The sequence below is a fragment of the Sphaeramia orbicularis genome, chromosome 9, assembly GCF_902148855.1.
Source record: "Sphaeramia orbicularis chromosome 9, fSphaOr1.1, whole genome shotgun sequence".
Taxonomy (NCBI): Eukaryota; Metazoa; Chordata; class Actinopteri; order Kurtiformes; family Apogonidae; genus Sphaeramia; species Sphaeramia orbicularis.
The window spans coordinates 50,030,702-50,048,691 of record NC_043965.1 but is presented as its reverse complement, the minus strand read 5'-3'; the positions used below and the strand labels follow the sequence as shown (position 1 = coordinate 50,048,691).

The 17,990-nt window shown below is 37.7% G+C and overlaps 1 protein-coding gene across 5 annotated transcripts in view; it reads left to right on the top strand.

Annotated features, from left to right (window-relative positions):
* Positions 1 to 6,974: 6,974 nt before the first annotated feature.
* cltcl1 (clathrin, heavy chain-like 1) overlaps positions 6,975 to 17,990 on the top strand; it is a 45,200-nt gene continuing 34,184 nt past the window's right edge. For all 5 annotated transcript variants that reach the window (XM_030143399.1, XM_030143396.1, XM_030143398.1 and 2 more), the window contains exons 1-2: positions 6,975 to 7,363; positions 17,707 to 17,914. In XM_030143399.1, coding sequence (XP_029999259.1) covers positions 7,322 to 7,363; positions 17,707 to 17,914 — 250 coding nt within the window. In that variant the 5' untranslated portion in view covers positions 6,975 to 7,321. The remainder of the gene's footprint in view (positions 7,364 to 17,706; positions 17,915 to 17,990) is intronic.

The window sequence follows — 17,990 nt, the reverse complement described above, 5'->3', positions numbered from 1 at the left end:
AGCTCGTGGTAAAGCTAGTAATGCAGCATTTAGTTCAGTGTGAGACGCCATAATGGACTGCATTTCTTATCTCACATCATACATATCATCAACAGTGAAACAGTATTACCCTGACACATGCCACCACAGTCATGTTGAAGCAGCGCTGACCACTTGAGCCATTCTAAACAGACTGGGCAGAGATTAGTTATGATAATATCCCTTCTGAAACTCTGGGGTGTGTAGTCGTTCAGTTTATGTATTTTCAGTCTGATACTTGACTTATACAACAGTTTCACAACAAACTGCAGCTTTCTTGACTTGTTATATGATCTGTTAAATTGACAACCTTACACATATAAATGATGGCATAATTCTAACAGGATTAAAAAAAAATTACTCATCTCTCACTGCTGATTGGAATTTAATTTTTTCAAGGCCCAGTGATACATTTAAGAGTGTAAATGTATGAAAAATAAGTCTATATAATCTAAAAGGCGCTGTGGCTGTACTCTATATCAGGGGTGTCAAACTCATTTTAGTTCAGGGGCCACATACAGCCTAATATGATATAAAGTGGAGTAAAATAATATGAATAATAGGATAAGAACGTTTGAGTGAAACAAGTAAATTCTGTAATGAAAGTGTTTGCATCTACGAATTGTACTTGAACATAACATGAACAAATACGAACAACCTGAAAATTCTTTAGTTAAAATAAGTGCAATGTTAGAAATATTAGGCCTCAGTTTATCATTTATACATGTGAATCACAACTTAGAGATCACAGTGGATCTACAAATACAAAAAACATTAAATAACAGGGAGAATATTATTAAAATTCCCCATACTTCTCAAAAGACATTTCAGATATTCACATTTTTTTGTAAAACGCTAGTCTGTAAATGTAAAAATTTTTGTGTAATTTTACTTTTTTTACACTAAAACAAAGACACAAATTTATAGCTGTCATTATTTATAGGTTATTATGATAGTATTTTACTGGTCTGATCCACTTTAGACTGAAATGACCTAAAAGGATTTTAACATCCTTGATTGTTAATATCTTCAGCGTAATTTTTGCATTTCACAAATTCATCCCAGGGGCCGGATTGAACCCTTTGACGGGCTGGATTTGGCCCCTGGGCCGCATGTTTGACACCTGTGCTCTATATTCTTTAACTCTGTTAAGTTCATGTCAGTGAGAGGGTTTTTTTCAGTTTGTAGATGTAATTTACGGTTTTTTTTGGTTTTTATTCAATTTAAGCAACAAAAGTACCTGTCTAGAGTTGTTTTAAGGTTAGGGTTAGAGATGTAAGTCAATGTATTATCCTCTCAACACATGGAAACACATGTGTCTGCGTGAGAAGTATGTCACAGTGGTTGTTGACCAGATGTCACTGGTTGCACCTGCTTCTTGTCATGTTACAGCCTCCTTCTATTCGAGCAAGCTGTAAGTCCTTTCACTGGCAAGAAAACCAGATTGTGGGTAGTCTAATCTTAAACTTTCTTTCAAATGATTGCTTTGGGTCAGAGAAAATTTTTCATGTTATAACAATTAAAATTATAGATCACTGAACTATGAGAATAAGTCATATGATTGAATTATGCCCAAAAGAATGAAAACACATTCATTGCAAGTGCCATGTTTTGCTGCTTAATAACATCCAACATGTCATGTACATTTAGGAAATACTTCAAATACGGTTACCGCATATTTGTTTGTATTTGTATAATTATATCACTCAGCAGGTAAAAATGAAGGCGCTTGTGAGACTGCAGCAGATCGATTTGCATATAGGCCGGTGGTTGGAATGAGTTCAAAATAACTTCCTGGAACTTCTCCATTTAGCAGGTGGGTGTGGAGCATCAACCAGATTTACCTGCTGATCACATGACCCTGGAAAGATGAGCAAAACACATTATCGCCAAAATACCGTATATATACTATGGACGACATTAACAAATAAAATTTCATCTCTCATACCCTTGGTGACACTTCCTTTTCTTGTTTCTGTGGTGTGAATGTGTTGAGTGAGCCTGATACCTCGAAACACTGGCTTTTGTTTGTCATGTTCTGTTCTCATCCTGTGTGTAATACCGACTCACACCAACGGCTGTTCACTGCAGCTTATTTTTTAAACGATAACTCATGTGCACATCAGCAGCACAGCAGTTGTTACATGCATTTAACTAGAGCTGTCTATTGACAAGAATCGAGTGAAATAACACATATGATGCAGAGGTTATGACTGAAAATATAGTGATACTGTAAGCAAAGGGATGTCTTGCGATTTAACTATGGTTTCCCTGAAAACAAGAACTGTTGCACATTTAGTACCTAGTAAAAGCCATTTATATATGCACAAACAGAGAGAGACTACATAGAGTCCATCATGTTTTTACAGTAGATTACAAAGGACTTCTTATTATCTCCATTTTATAACAGGTTGCACGTCATCATCACTATTTTCCACTATGGCGTACGAACCAGGGTTAATATCCCATTAAAGGCCCAGAACCACCAAACTGAACACTGACTCTGGCAAGATGTGCATTTTTTTTTTTTTGCATTTTTTTTTTTTTTTTGCATTTTTGCCACCACCATGAAGGAGGGTGAACTGAGCAGTGTGCAGTTGACTGCAATCTGTACCTGTACCAACACTCATGTGCTGTACATAATTTGTGGACAGCAGATCCAGGATGTCATCCACTGGTTTCTGAACCAGTGGTGGATGGTGACATAATTTTTTGGTGAGGTGTGAATATCCAAGTCAGATTTCAGGTACACTGTAACCACATACTGTATCACCACTAGGATACTTGTACATGCACAACTATTTTAAAATATTAATTTGAATTGAAACAAAAATGTGCAGTATGTGTTTTCAGTCAAGTATTTTTTATATGTAAATGTCACCTGTCTATCCTTCAAACATGCACATTTTTCTGTGACTCTTCTGTTAAAGTCAGGCATGTCCCTGACAAATGTCTTTTCCTTTTTTTTTTTTTCTCTTTTTTTTCTTCTTTATTCTACTTTATTTATGTATTTTTCATAAAGAAGAAAAAAAGACAAATGTCTTTTCCACTGATGGTATGGACAAAGCATTTAGACCAGCGGTGGAGGTAGTGTGAGTAGATCACATGGCATTAAAAAAAAAAAAAGAAAGAAAATCAATGTAAGGGCTAAAACATTTCAGCGATACCTCTCGTGCCAGAAATCAATCCCCTGACATCCTACATTGAAGCCAGTTGTCCTAACCACTCACTAGCCTCTCAGTCACTCAGTCCTGATCTAGTAATATTATGGACCTATTCATTCAGTCTATTTCTGAGGAAGGTCTTGATTCTTTTCAGGATGTGATGTTTATCCCTGTGGGTGGTGCTTTTTTTGCACCCTGAGGCTCTCCTATCTCTTGTATTGGAGGGGATCTACTGCGCACATGCCATTTATAACAACAGTATATTATGGTTAACGGAGAGCCTTGGACGCAGATTCATACACCCCAAACAGGAAACATGTGACTTGACACCTCACTAAACGACCAAAATCACTTTTAAACTACACTTGAATGCAGATTATACATGGCACTCACAGGTTGTATCATGTAATGCTCGTTTATTTAAGAATTAATGTTTTTGTAAAATTATTTTAGGTGATTCCTATCGTTTCCTTCTTCATGTGAGACCCGTGGGGTGGCACCCTAATGCCCACTGTGGAAAAGCTGCCACTGTTCTGAACCAATGTTTTGAGTCCAGTTGTTCATGATTTGACCATATTGGGTTTTTGGACTAAAGAAGTGGAGCTCCAGGGGTCATAACTGTCTACAAAGGGTCATGTATGAAATAATGCTAAATGGTAGCTTACTGACTTGGCAAAAATAGTAAACTTTATCAAACATTATGTAATATTGTCATTTTCTTTCTTTTTTTTTTTTTTGGTGAAACAGCCACTAAAGCGAACCAATCATATCACTTCCCTGATATCACAGAACACTCTTCCAATCAATGTTTACGACAGTTTGTCTTAAGGTTCTGCAGAGTGAACGTCCTTGCCCTGAAGGGAGAGATTAGTGACATGTTTAGTGAATTTGTTTATTTTTACCTCTGGTTTTGATGATAAAGAAGGAAATCATTATAAAAAGTCATGTCTGTTTGGCCCATCGCTGAGCTATATGACAGACTGTAGAGCTGCTGTTAATAGACCTTGTGTATTGCGACCCTCAAACTATCGCTTGACTCAATAAATGAATATTTAGTTACTGTTAGATCTTATCAGGTGGTGTGGCAGTTTACTAGTCTATGGATAAGATGTCATCGCTTGACAAGCGGATTTATTCGGCTAAAATCTGTAGTTTGATTGCTTGGTGCCACAAAATACTATGCACTGAACTTTTAGTCTAATTTATGTAAAGTTAATAGAATTCAAGATGACACCTTAAGCCACAGGTGTCAAACACGTGGCCCAGGAGCCAAAACCAGCCCACCAAAGTTCCCAATCCAGCCCACGGGATGAAGTTGCAAAGTGCAAGTTAGGGCATCGAACTCAAAAATAATATCATAATAATCTATAAATAATGACAACACCATTTTTTCTTGTTGATTAAGTGCAAAAAGTGTTAAATTATGAAAATATTTACATTAACAAGCTATCCTTTAACAATAAAATGTGAATAACCTGAACAAATATGATCAACCTGAAATGTCTAAAGAAAATTAAGGGCAATTTTAACAATATTCTGCCTGTTATTAAATGTTTTGTGTCTTTGTAGATCTGATTTGTAATGCATATGTATAAATGATAAGTCGAGGCATAATATTGATAAAATTGTACTTAAATTTCTTAACAAATTTCCTTTTTTCCAGGTTATTCACATCCTTTTTGTTTGGATGGTTTGTAAATGCAAATATTGGCATAATTGAATGATATTTTTTGCACTATAACAATTTGGAGTTGTCATTATTTATCGGCTATCATGCTATGATTTTACTGGTTCGGCCCACTTCAGATTAAATTGGGCTGGATGTGACCCCCGGAAGAAAATGAGTTTGACACCCCTGCCTTAAGCATATAAATTTAAGTTAAAAAAAGTTATGTTTCAGTGGAAGGGTCAAATGGCTGAAGATGGCTCACAACACAAAATGAATCATTAAAAATCTAATAGTTGTTTTAAAAGTTGATACAGGGAAATACAATAACATTGAAATACTCCAGTGTACCAAAGGCAGCATTCATGAGTTTTGCTTAATTTCTAGGTGCCACGCAGTTAACCCTTTCATGCATAGTGGTCCAGTGGACACCTATTCTCCAGCTGTTCTCTTGTATGTTCATGGGTTTAGTTGTTTTAATTCCATGTCCTCCTGAGACCCAGCATTGCATTTTTGTCCTCTGTAGGGGACAAAAGTTTGACAGTTTCACAAAAAAAAAAAAAAAAGAGCTGTTCATTGCAAAGGACATTTCATTAAAAATAAATAAATAAAAATAATTTTAAAAATGTATCTGAAAAAACTGTTGCATTATGCAGTTTCCAATCAAGATGACTGTTTAATGTAAAAAAAAAAAAAAAAAAAAAAAAAGTTTGCTTTCCTGGGTCTCAGGAGGATATCCACCAACACAGTGGATGCTCATGTATCATCTGCACTGACATTCTGACCATGACTGTAATTTTGCTGTTCTTGATAAACCTGATCTGCACTAACATGTTTGAGTGTAAATGAAATGCTAATTTTCTCAAACAAAAAGGCTTTTTTGTGTGTGTGTGTGTGTGTGTGTGTGTATTATCTCCATAACTAGTTTTAGAAAATGATAAAATGTGTGAAAACATGAGATTTGCTGCATTTAAAAAAATATAAGTATTTCATAGTTTTCACACAGTATATCACTTTTTGATGATGGGTTTTAAATATATGTTTCTTTGCTTCAAAAAGCAAATGCATATGGTCCAGCTGAGCGGACATTTTTGTAACTCTGTGAAAAACAGATTAATAAAAAAAATTCAATCACATTGTTTTTTTCATGCCAAAATAGGAATAAAAACACTCAGGCAAAAAAAAATCTTGATTAACCCTTTCATGCATGAATTATGAGAACCTTAATCAAAATTTTTTCCTGAGTGTTTTTGTTCCTCTTTAGGCATGAAAAACACAACGCAATTGAAAATTTTCTTCTGAAAAATAAATAAAATAAAATAAAAATAATCAAAAAAAAATTTTTTTTTTTAAATACATACAAAACAATAGTGAAAAAAAATTTTTTTTAAAAAATACATACAAAACAATAGTGAAAAAAATTTTTTTTATGAACCTATTTTTCATGAAGTTGCAAAAATTTCCTCTCAACTGGACACCATGTGTTTAATTTTTGACGCACAGAAACATGTATTTACTGATAAATTGTGTGAAAACTATGGGGAGGGCTTATGATTCTGGGGGTTTATGCTCAAGAGAGATCTACATAATGTTACCAATTCATGTCAGAAAAGATATGTAGTGTCTTAAAACTTTAATAAAGATATGTGTAAAAAAACAAACAAAAACAAAACAAAAACGAAAAGAACACAATCCATGAATACACAAGAGAACAGGTGTAGAAGAGCTGTGCACCGTAGTGACCAGCATACATGAAAGGGTTAAGGTTCTCATCATTCATGCATGAAAGGGTTTAATGAAGATAAAATCCTAACAGTGGTAGAGGGTCTACTGAGGGGCTTTTGATGTTCCTGAAAATGCTCTTCCATCTCTTTACAAGTGTAGTTGCAGACAGTGCTGTGTCTGTGACTCATGGATGCAATAACACATTTTCTTCAGTGTGTGTGTGTGTGTGTGTGTGTGATGGTGTAGATATCATGCAAAGGTGGGGCCCCTGTCACGAGCCCTGAGTTCGAAGTTGGTGGTAGAGGAAGGGGGAAGGGGCTGCGGCGGAGGGCTACACACGGCACATCCGAGCTCTTCCACTGACAGCTCTGAGATAAACCCACCCATCTGAGAATTCACCCCCCGTGCTGGACCGCTTTGTATTTTCGGTACAGCCTCGCTTCTTTTCCAGGCCCGAGGAGGAACCAGTTAACACTCGGGGCTCAGCTGGAGTTGAAGTGCACTAGTTTTCTTAGCGGAGGCGCGGAGTTTTTGATTCAGGACTAGTGTAGGGGGGCTACTGAATGGGAGCAGTCACTGGATTCGTGTGATTCCAACGCGAGCCGCCCAGACCACCGACCACTGTCCATCATATTTGACTTTTGGGGACATTTGGGACACATCCAGAACAAGACCACCTCTATTCCTCCTGTTGTCCCCTTCCCCTTTCCTTCCTCACGGACTCTTCGGACAGAGAAACCCTCCAGAAATGGCTCAGATACTGCCCATACGCTTTCAGGAACATCTGCAGGTAAGGCAGCGCACACAGAAAAGCCCACAGACGGATTTCAGCTCATTTGTTTTTGCGCAGCTCTTCGGCCGTGTCCATCCGCACACATACGGCACATGTCGCATTTAAATGGAATCTGAAATAGGGCTGCGGGGTGGTGCTCAATATAGCTACAGGCCTAGTTTTCTCCTGCCGGGCAGATGATGACTTGTAAAAATTGAACAGTCATATCATCCCCAGCTCCACTGCGGACCTGTGTGTGTGGTTACGCCGCAGTTTTTTCCCCAGCTGTCAGTTACCATCCAGGCGCTCGCGCCGCTGGAAACTGCGGTGTTTTGACACTTTTTGTTGCAGACAACTGAGGTCAGCTGTTCATGGTAACACTGAAACTGAGACCTGAATGGCACTAGGGCTCAAGCTTTGTGGCTACCATGTTGTCATGTCTTGCAGCAACATATTCCGACTTTGGAGCCTTCAACAACGCCGGCTTTGGCCTGGGTTTACCCGCACGAGTATGGTTTGTGTACAGCATGAGTTCCAAACGGACACGGCACTGATAATATAGGCTAACTAAATTAGACTCCTGCAGTCTTACTTATATGTAAAAATGTATTTTTCATTCACTCTGCTGTAAGAGCTAAGTCCAGGTAACTGTAAGTGAGCCATAATGCAGCCTGGAACATGATAATGCATTAAACCAAACCCATTTCAGTGCAGTTTAATTGATCTTAGTTTAGTTCAGTTCAGTTTAATATATGTAGTGGCAGATTTCAACAAAAATTACCTCATTATTACCATGTAAAGGCCAAGGCAATACAGTTTAATGTCAAGTTGACATCTAAATATTATCTATAACATACTTGTATGTTGTTCTAGTGCTAGCAGAATGTGCAGTTTCCATCATAAAAAAATCATTGAGTTCCACAGATCCTGTAGTTTATTTGGCAATCTTTCAGTGGGCAAAACCCTAACTTAATAAATAAATATCCTTAGAAAATCTAAATGACCAGGCCAGTTAACTGTTTTATCTGAGGGGGACTTATCTCTACCATGACTGCCTTTTCTCCCTCTGTTCGGACTTTGATAATAGTTGTCCCATAACAGTCCCTGTTCTTGGTGTCTTGCAACCAAAGAGAAACTTTGTGACGCACCCCTCTCGCCTGTAGCCTGTTGTTATGGTAACAGCAGGCAGTGAAATGGCCTTTCACTAGGAGAAAAAAAGCACACAACCCCCACTCCTTTTCCTCTGGCCAGTAGCCCCCCTTTCTTCAGCCAGAGATCCTTTATCCACCAAACTGTGCCGGCCAAGAGAACTTCACGGGCTAACGGGTGCTTCCTCTCCTCCCTAACAGCACTCTGCTCTGCTGTAGCTCATGATGGAGGGCAGTGCAGCACCTGGCAGTGTCTGGGGTTATTAGTTGGAATTGCTCTCAACAGCACATACCTTTCCCTTATATATCTGTAGAAAGTCTTGCCTGTAGACAGTGATAAGTAGCAGACTGATTTACATTCCGCCTTCTAACAGTGAAATCCCGGCTGTGCCCCAGTCGTATCCCCCTGTGAATCTAGGTGGCTCCAGCAGAGTGAAAAATGCTTGGAATTTGCAAACCCAGGACTTTGGGCCTCAAGTTGTTTAGTTTTTTTCCTTGGTCTGGTATTTACAGCTCTCTGTCTACAGTTTGGGCTTAGGTTCAGGAGTGCAACCAGGTCTATCTTGAGGAAGGGACCAGCTTGTTGAGCTGTGCCTCAAAACTGAATTGATGAGCCAAGCAAATGATCCTGATATCTGTTTATAACAATTACAAACACTTCTATATACTCATGTGCTTAAGACAGCTACAGAGGACAAAGTCTGAGTCTCAGAGCTGCTGTTTTGGCAGAGTGAACCAGTGCTAGTCCCTCCCTCACTCCTCATCAGTTTCCTAAACTCAGACTGTTCTTGTGAAATCATAATTCATCATCACTTTCTGTAAAATGCATAATTTTACTCAATGTAACTGTAATCTTTAATGGCATCCCATCCTCCTTACTAACATTTAACTGTTTTTTAACAGTATTTAACCTTGCTTATTTTCCTTGTCTGTAAACTTGTTTTATGCCCAAGCCAAGTCATGTAGATTTTCATCAGCGATGATGGTGAAAGCGATAACTCCCATGATCCTATTCTACTTTACAGTGTCATCTATGTCTTAATTGAAAGACCCCAAGTGTAAGAAATTACATATTGTATGTTTAACAAAATAGCAACTAATGTACACTCAAATTTCCCTTCCATAAGTGAAAGCTGTTCATTTGGGCATTAAATCAAACAAGTAATAGTATCACATCTCTCACAACTGAAAGCTGAAATCAGCCTTTTGCATTTTGTGCAAGCGTCTTTGATTATTGTCTGAGGTTGTTAAACAGTGGCAAAAGTTAAATGGATCTCAGTGTAGACTATATCACTAGTTATATTTCCATATGGAAACATGAAAACACCGTTTCCCAATATGTTGTGATATAGTGAACATTTACCTCACATGACTGATGTGATGTTTCCACTTGAAGTGAAGAAGGAAAAACTATTTCTACCACCTTCCTGTATGTTTCCATAAATCAGGAAAACATAGCAGTTAGTTTCACCTTCCATTCAACATTTTCTTCTTCTTTTCAGCAGGTTTAAAATTACTTGTTTTTTTCTGATTCATGGAATCTACTCCTACTCTGGTTCTTAAAATCTGGTTCAACACAGCCTGTATGCAGCCGACTTCATTTGCTGTTGATGAAAATGAGCCTAATTCAGCCTTTCCTTTTATTTCCTTTTCTTGTGACATTAAAAAAAGATTATTCACAATTATGTGGAAACATGTTTACCGTGGCCTTCAAACCATGCCTGAGCTTGGTGGCAAAAGCACACAAAGATAGAGAGTGGTTCACTGAATTATGAAAGTGTTAAAGTGAGAGTCATTTGCAGCTTGTGTGGCTTTGCTGTTGGCTGTCTGTGCAGCAGCCTACGTACTGTAGCAGCTTGTGTAAGTGCAAAAATGTTCTGCAGCTATAAAGTGCCTGAACATTGTCTTGTTTAGTTTACATAGAGGGGATCTAACTCGCTGCCTTGTGGCTGTTCACAGCATCCTGCTGCGCCGTTACATGTACACTGATGAACCCACGGCATCAGATGTAATAAACAGCTGAGGGTAGGTAAGCAGGTCAATTTGAGTCCAGCAAATCACATTAGGAGAGGAAGTAGGATGGGGAAATGATTTCATCACTCTCAGTCGAACAGAAACACATCTGCGACCCCGAGCGTGACTGGCACAGAAGAAGATGAGCGTCTGCGTTCAGTCACCAACAGACAGTCATGAATGCATGTATAGAGAAGTGATTCACGTGTACAATAAGCACATTGTCTTTTTCTTTAAGGAGTCATTGACTCCTTCAACTTATAATGATCTTAAATACCTCAATGTACAAGAGGCAACATTTTCTATCTTTTTGTTGCATTCTTCGGGTTTATTTTGCTTTTATTAATCGCCTCTTGGACTCAAAACCCTCAGCTGCTGATGCAACGGTGTCAGCGCCCCAGCAATGTGTCCACCCAGGCTATGACTCATCAAATACCGTCAGCGCTGTGTCATCAGTGAAGTTCTGCTGCCTTCGTTGTTGTGATATTAACACTGATCTTTGGAGTAGTCATCTTAAATGGAAGATGACTTAGAGCAGATCAGTTACAACAGGTAATTTGTGGATCAGTGGAGACAGGAGTTTGTAGTTGGAGTGTGATTTCAGTGGAATCTCGTACTAAGAAAGTGTGCTGGGGGGAGGTTTCTTCTGGTGACTCAGTTGCCCCACCCTGAACTGTACATTGTCTAAGGCCTGTTTTCCTAGAAATGCACTGCATATACATAACGCTCATCCCTTCTTTCTCATTTCTCGTACAAGGAGTATGTGTCACTCCGGCTTCTTTTCCTCTTTTTGCTTTTTTTGCAGGATGCTGGACAGTACTGTGTCTCCTCCTTTCATTTCCATCCTTATCTTTCCTCCTGCTATCTTTATTGTGGTTTTCCTCCCCCTTCCTGTTCAGAAATAGTTTTGGCAGTCCTGAGGAGATGCAGCATATGGCTCTAATCCTCCCTCAGGTCTTCTTCAAGAAGCTTTTTTCCAATGTATTAACCCATAATTTCACAAAAAGCAGTTGTAGCCTAAATTTACAAAGGGTTGTAAATACTTAATCCTTAGTAGTAAAGCAGTTACGGGGTTTGTCTGACAATGATATGTACTTCAAGCTGCCAGTTGTGTTTAAAATCACATTCAGCGGCATTAGGTGAAATGGATAAAATGCAGTACACACTTTTGTGATCCTTTATTAAAGTAAAAGAAATGATAGAAGATGATGAAAGTATGCCACTACAAGTTAAAGTTATGTACATCATAAAATAGTTTAATTATTATCACCAAAATGCACTTCAAGTGTGAAAAATCCCAGTAGTCACTGAGCAGTAAAAGGCTCCCTGTCACTGTTTCACTGTCACCCACAGTATCATGGTTTTGATTACTGATTCATGCACATGTAGGGCTGGGCGATATCTGGGAAAAAAATCATATCATGATAATTTTTTCATATCAGACTATCGGTATCTATCACAATATAAATCAAATCACTATTTTTGCCAAGGTTAAATTTATTGTTACTCATAAGTTAGTTGTAAAGAATTCAGAAGGTTATTTTTGATTTAAATATGATTTATTCTCTGTCAGGTTGAACATGACAGATGTGCTAAAGAACATTGTACAACTGTTTCAGATAAATAAAACAGGCACATATATTTAAAACTAAACTAAAAGTCTGACTAGCAGGAAAAAGCTTTCAGGTTTTAAAAGAGAACACAAACAAAACAGACCATCTTCACCAAACAGTACCGGGGTATATACGTGGGGGTGCTTTCCATAACCGCTGTAACTACCATAGCTGCCATAAAAGGAAAGTGAAACTTAACATGCTTTGAATGTCCAACTACCGGCTTCTGTGCCTCTGTTGTATGCCGGAACCAAAATGGTTCTCACCCTACTTTTCAGTAACCTGGTCGCCCGAGTTCAGTCACATTTTCTTCTGAGGGAAAACTCATTACCTCCCGCTGCAGCCCAAACATTAGCGTGTATGCTGCGGCTGCTCTTACGCCTGTGCTGTGTGCGTCAACCTAACTTGACGTGGGTCTAGCACGATTGGTTCGGTGCGACGCTACTTAATTAGGATTGGCTGTTCTTACGTCTGTCAAAACATGGATGAATGAATTCTGTCAAAATTGTATCAAGCATGGCTCATATTTCTGTTTCAGTTTTTATTGTTTTGGGTTTTTTTTTGCATTGCTGTCCATGTAAAACATGCTGTATAATTACTCAGAGGCCTGGGCTGGCATCTGAATAATTAATTAATTCATTAATTTTATGCCAAATATTCTTTAGCCCTCATCATTTTTTGTATTTAAAGACATAAAACAGAAAAGGAGCTGTTTTAGAGTGGAAGAGTGTTTCTTTCTTCTGTCCATCAAAATAGTTCCAGAAGAATGAGTTGAAGTGTGAGAATGACAGATATGTGATGCGATTCATGTTGCATTGCATCCAGTGCATTATATTTACTTGACAGATAATATGACTATGGGAGTAGATTTTATTGTACAATTCTATATTGTGTCATACTGGCGCCAGATACTGGTATTTTTACTCAAACATATAGATGCTCTATACAAATTGTGTTGCTAGTTTGACTCACCAGTCACTACTACTTGGGATGATGGCACACAGACACTGAACACCCTCACGGGATAAATAGAGTTAATCTTTTATTATTTGTCACGGGGGCTCCATTCCATGTGTGTAAAAAAGACACTAAACTAGAACTTGATGCACTTTTTGTACTCAGTTACTCAGTTTCTAAATTCAGTGAAACTAACAGCACAAGGCACAGAACTTTTGCCTTTTTAGATATTTCTTTTCATCTTTAGTATCATTGTCATGTATCATAGATAAGTGTCTTGCAGTTTATCAAATATTAGAGGGAGAATGTGAGAATGTGAGAGCGAATGAATAATGGGTCAATAATGTAAAGTGCTTTGGGTGTCTAGAAAGGCGCTATATAAATCCAATCCATTATTATTATTATTATTATTACAGAATACCTGTACTTGGTATCATATGTATTTTGAGTCACTCTGAGACTTAATTCCACCTCTAATAGTTTGCAGTTTTAAGACCATGACTACGTAGCACCTACTTAAAATAGTCAATCAGTTTTATGCTTATCTTAAGTGAAATGTACAGATCCTTTCACTGCTATCCAAGGTTTTCGATCCTCATTTGTCTTTGTAGGCTGTTTTAATGCAGGACTTGTGTAAAACAATCTGTATTTTTATGCAGAACACATCATGTTTTACACTGGCAAACTTTAGAAATACTACATTTCTCTGAATCCCAAATATCTATGCTAATGGTGGACTGGTACATCCTTCCTGTTTTGTAGATGACATGAGTTAAATGGCTCAGCAGTCGTGCTGGGCTCTCCTTCTCTACAAGCCAAATGTGGGATAGTGCTGTCCTTGTGATGAGCGTCAGGATTCCTTTCCGCTTGCCTCAGACTGAATAATGCAGTCAGTTCAGTCATCAGAGGGAGAGAGCGTGTTTTGGTCTGTCCTCGCAGTTCACACTTAGTTTGACAATGTGCACAATAATTCCCCTGTTCAACAGCCCAAAATACAAGGTGGAAGTTTTCAGGTTTTTGTGTTTATTAGTTCTGCTTTGATTTGACAAAGCAGATGTTGACATCTGCTCGGTCTTTGTGTCCTCATGCGTGTTTTGACTTTTGTTAAAGCTTTAAATGTATTCCTGGTTTAGCAGTTCCCTTCAGAGAAACCTATCTAGTGTTTAGTGTCATTCGGGCCATGATGATAATTCAACTGTTTGTTTTTTGGGGTTTTTTTTTTGCAGCTGGCTGCTAAGATAGTGGAATAAATGCAGTGTCAGGACCTACTGAATTATATAGGCGTGTATATATAGTTTAAGATAAACTGTGTTGAGTTCACGTCCTGTTTGGTACCCACGCTTGTTCCCTGATTTTCTGCACCACCAGACCTCCTGTCTGAAAAACAACCTTTAAGAATATCCCTGGAAAATTAGAGCAGACCTGCTGCTATTTTAATCGAAACACTGTTTTGCTTGACCACTTGCTGTTTTTTCCCTTTAAGGCAAATGTCAGCTGCTGCCATGTTTATTTTCCCACTGCATTTTTTTTTTGTTGTTGAGAGAGATGGAAACATGATTCACTCTAACACTCAGTTTAGATATTCTATTGCAAACTGAGTTTTTCATTCATTCGTAATATTGGAATCTGTTGGCAAACTATTATAGTGATGTTTTTTTTGGTCAACAACACCAAATCTGTAGTTCTTTACTTAATTTTTTTTAGTCAATATTGGCCAAACCTTTACAGTAAACAGTGAGGACTCTAGTTGTATTGTTGACCCTCCTGACTCCATATAAATATGTAAAATACAGCATGTATTACATATGCATTTATGTTTTGATATTTCTGACAGATTTACTTAAAATTTTAGTTTACTCCTTATCGATACGGACCACTAAATCACATCTGTTGATACTTTTTTGGCCTTTTCATGGACTTTAGTGCCGTGGAATTGGTTTCAACATACCAAACAGTAAAGCAGGTGGACTGGGGACTACTGTTCTGAAGTGATATTCGTAAGGGAAATTAAGTCATTCATTGTGTTGGTTAAGTCACCATGAAGGCACTGTCGTTTAAGTATCTATTTATTGTCAATATCATTGTTTCTGTAGCTGAAATAATTCTATGGGTAACCATTAAGTAAGTAACCATTCAGATCATGGGGCTGGACGGGGGCTGCTATGATTGTTTGACAAACTAATGGAGAATATGTGTGATTGGTTGTTCACTGTACACACAGAGCCCGTACATCATTCAGAAACAGCACATTTCCGTGTGTCCAAGAATTGTAAGCAAAAGAAGACTGATTTCTTTTGTAGATTAGTTGGAAAATGAGAACTGGAGGAGCTTCTCTTATATTAAGCAGGAAAAAGTTGTAGAATGACATGATTTTAGTTATCTCAGTAGACCTTGTACATTCCATGATGTGACTATTCTGCACGTCCACTTTGTAGTGATGACGCTGAAAGAATTGTGCACCTCCAGTTAATGGATTTATTAAAAACACATAAACAATATCTTTGTCAAAGACCCTGCAAAATTAGCAAATACTTTTAACAATTACTTTTTAAACAAATTGATTATGTTGATTTTTGTCATTTTCTTATATTAAATTAGCAATTCTTCTCTGTGACAAAATTAGTAAGTGCGAGTGTTTTATATGCAGACGTTGTCGAAAACTTGTAAGAAAGAACTCACTCTTTCTAATTTTGTAGCAAAGAAGAATTGCTAATTTAATATTTTTTAAACAGTGTGCTAGAAATAACAAAACTCTTCACTCCCTCAACCATTTTGCCTTGTTTGATCATGACCAGCCCATTTTTCATCTGGAAAAAAAAACAGAATGGGAAGTGTCAAAAAACATTAGATCACTAAAATGTTCTAAAGCCAATGACATTTATGGTATTGATACAAATTTTATGAAAGTAAATTCAAGTGCTTTAATATAGCAAAACCGTTTCTTTAACATGGACAATGGCTACAGTGATGTTTATTTTTTAATCTGGCTCTAAAACTCAGGAAGCCAAATACTGGCCAATAGGTGTCCTTCCAATTTAATCCAAGGTAGCTGAAAAATGGGTTGGAAATCTGTTGATCACACACTTGGATAAAGGATTTACTGCTCTTCACCCAATGCAGTTTGGGTTTAGGGCCCATCATTCAACTGAGTCAGCAAACTGCATGCTCACTGAAAAAAAAAAAGTTTTTGTTGGATAAATATCTCTGTGTAGGAGCTGTATTCCTTGACTTTAGGAAGGCATTTGACACCGACAACCACCAGGTTCTTCTTAAAAAAACTTAGATTTTTCAGTATTTCTGATGACACTGTACAGTGGTTTAAATAATATTTATCAATGAGAACACAATGTGTAACTGTTGACAGTGTGAAGTCATCCTCCCTAGGTTGTCCAGTCAGTGTCCCACAGGGTTCAGTCCTTGGACCTCTGTTTTTTTCACTGTAAATACATGACCTTCCGGGTGTTTGCCCTAATCTCAACATTCAGATGTATGTGGATGACGCTGTTATTATTACTCACACAAGTGACAGTATCTCATCCAAGCTTATAAATGCCTTAAATAAGTTAAATAACTGGCTCAAAGATAATTGCCTTATGCTCGACACAGAAAAGACATTTAACATGATGTATCCCAAAAGACCTATTGAGAATGACTGCATTAATGTATGTATAGGAAGTGAGGCACTTGAAAGGGGGACCCATTTTGAGTACCTTGGAATAATTTTGCACTCCAATCTAACCTTTAAAAAACATATCAAAAAAGTTATCAACACTATAAAATTTAATCTCCAATTTTTTTTTTAACAAATCTGGTCTTATATTTATAGTCATATCAACACTACATGATCTTTTTTCATATTCAGTACTGCTTCACAATATGGTCACTTGCAGGTGTCAACTGCACTGAAACCTGTTGTACAGCTTTATAAAAAAGCCATCAAGGTGTTTGCCAAAAAACCTTATTCAATTCATCACTGTACAATTGTTGAAAAATATAATATGTTAAATTTTGAAACCCACCTGTCTTATCTAGTCCCTCCAAGGTTTGCCCCCCCCACGCCCTGGGAAGAAATTATTAGATGAATTATTAGACTGCGAGGTGCTGTTCAGACGAATTAAAACAGGTCAAAACACCATCTCGGTTATAGGCAATAAGAGGTGGAATAGTCTTCCAACAGCTATTCCACAAATCTCCACTTTTTCTACATTTAAAAAAGAGCTAAAAAAAAAAAGGTTAAAATCTAATCAAACCTGTGAACACCTGTGATGTCTGATAAGCATTTCATTTACATCCCAGTAGTTATTCTTTGTGGCAGATTTATACTGTATTTATTGTATTAACAATGTATTGTATGATGCACACTTTTATATAGTAATGTGCTGTATACACTGTATTGTCTTGTTTGTTTGTTTAGTCTGTCTTTAAATGTTGAGGACTGGATGGAAAATAGCGTCCAGCTAAATCCAACATATTTACATTTATGTAATGTTTTTTTTTGTACTGAGTGTTCAATAATATACATTGTTCTCATCAAATAAATAAGTAAATAAATGAATAAGCAAATGCTCATAATAAGCCTGAAACTGCAGAAAAAAGTTAGTGTTGCAGTTAAGACCTTGTTTCTCCACAGTTGCAGAACCTGGGAGTGAACCCAGCGAACATCGGGTTCAGCTATCTAACCATGGAGTCAGACAAGTTCATCTGTGTTAGAGAGAAGGTGGGTGAGCAGAACCAGGTAGTGATTGTGGACATGTCCGACCCCACCAACCCCATCAGGAGACCCATATCTGCTGACAGCGCCATCATGAACCCCGCCAGCAAGGTCATTGCCCTGAAAGGTAGAGTGAGTATGGCATACAGCTTCACATTTAGCAGCTGCACCACTAGCTCTGACATGACAAATACTGTGTTGCT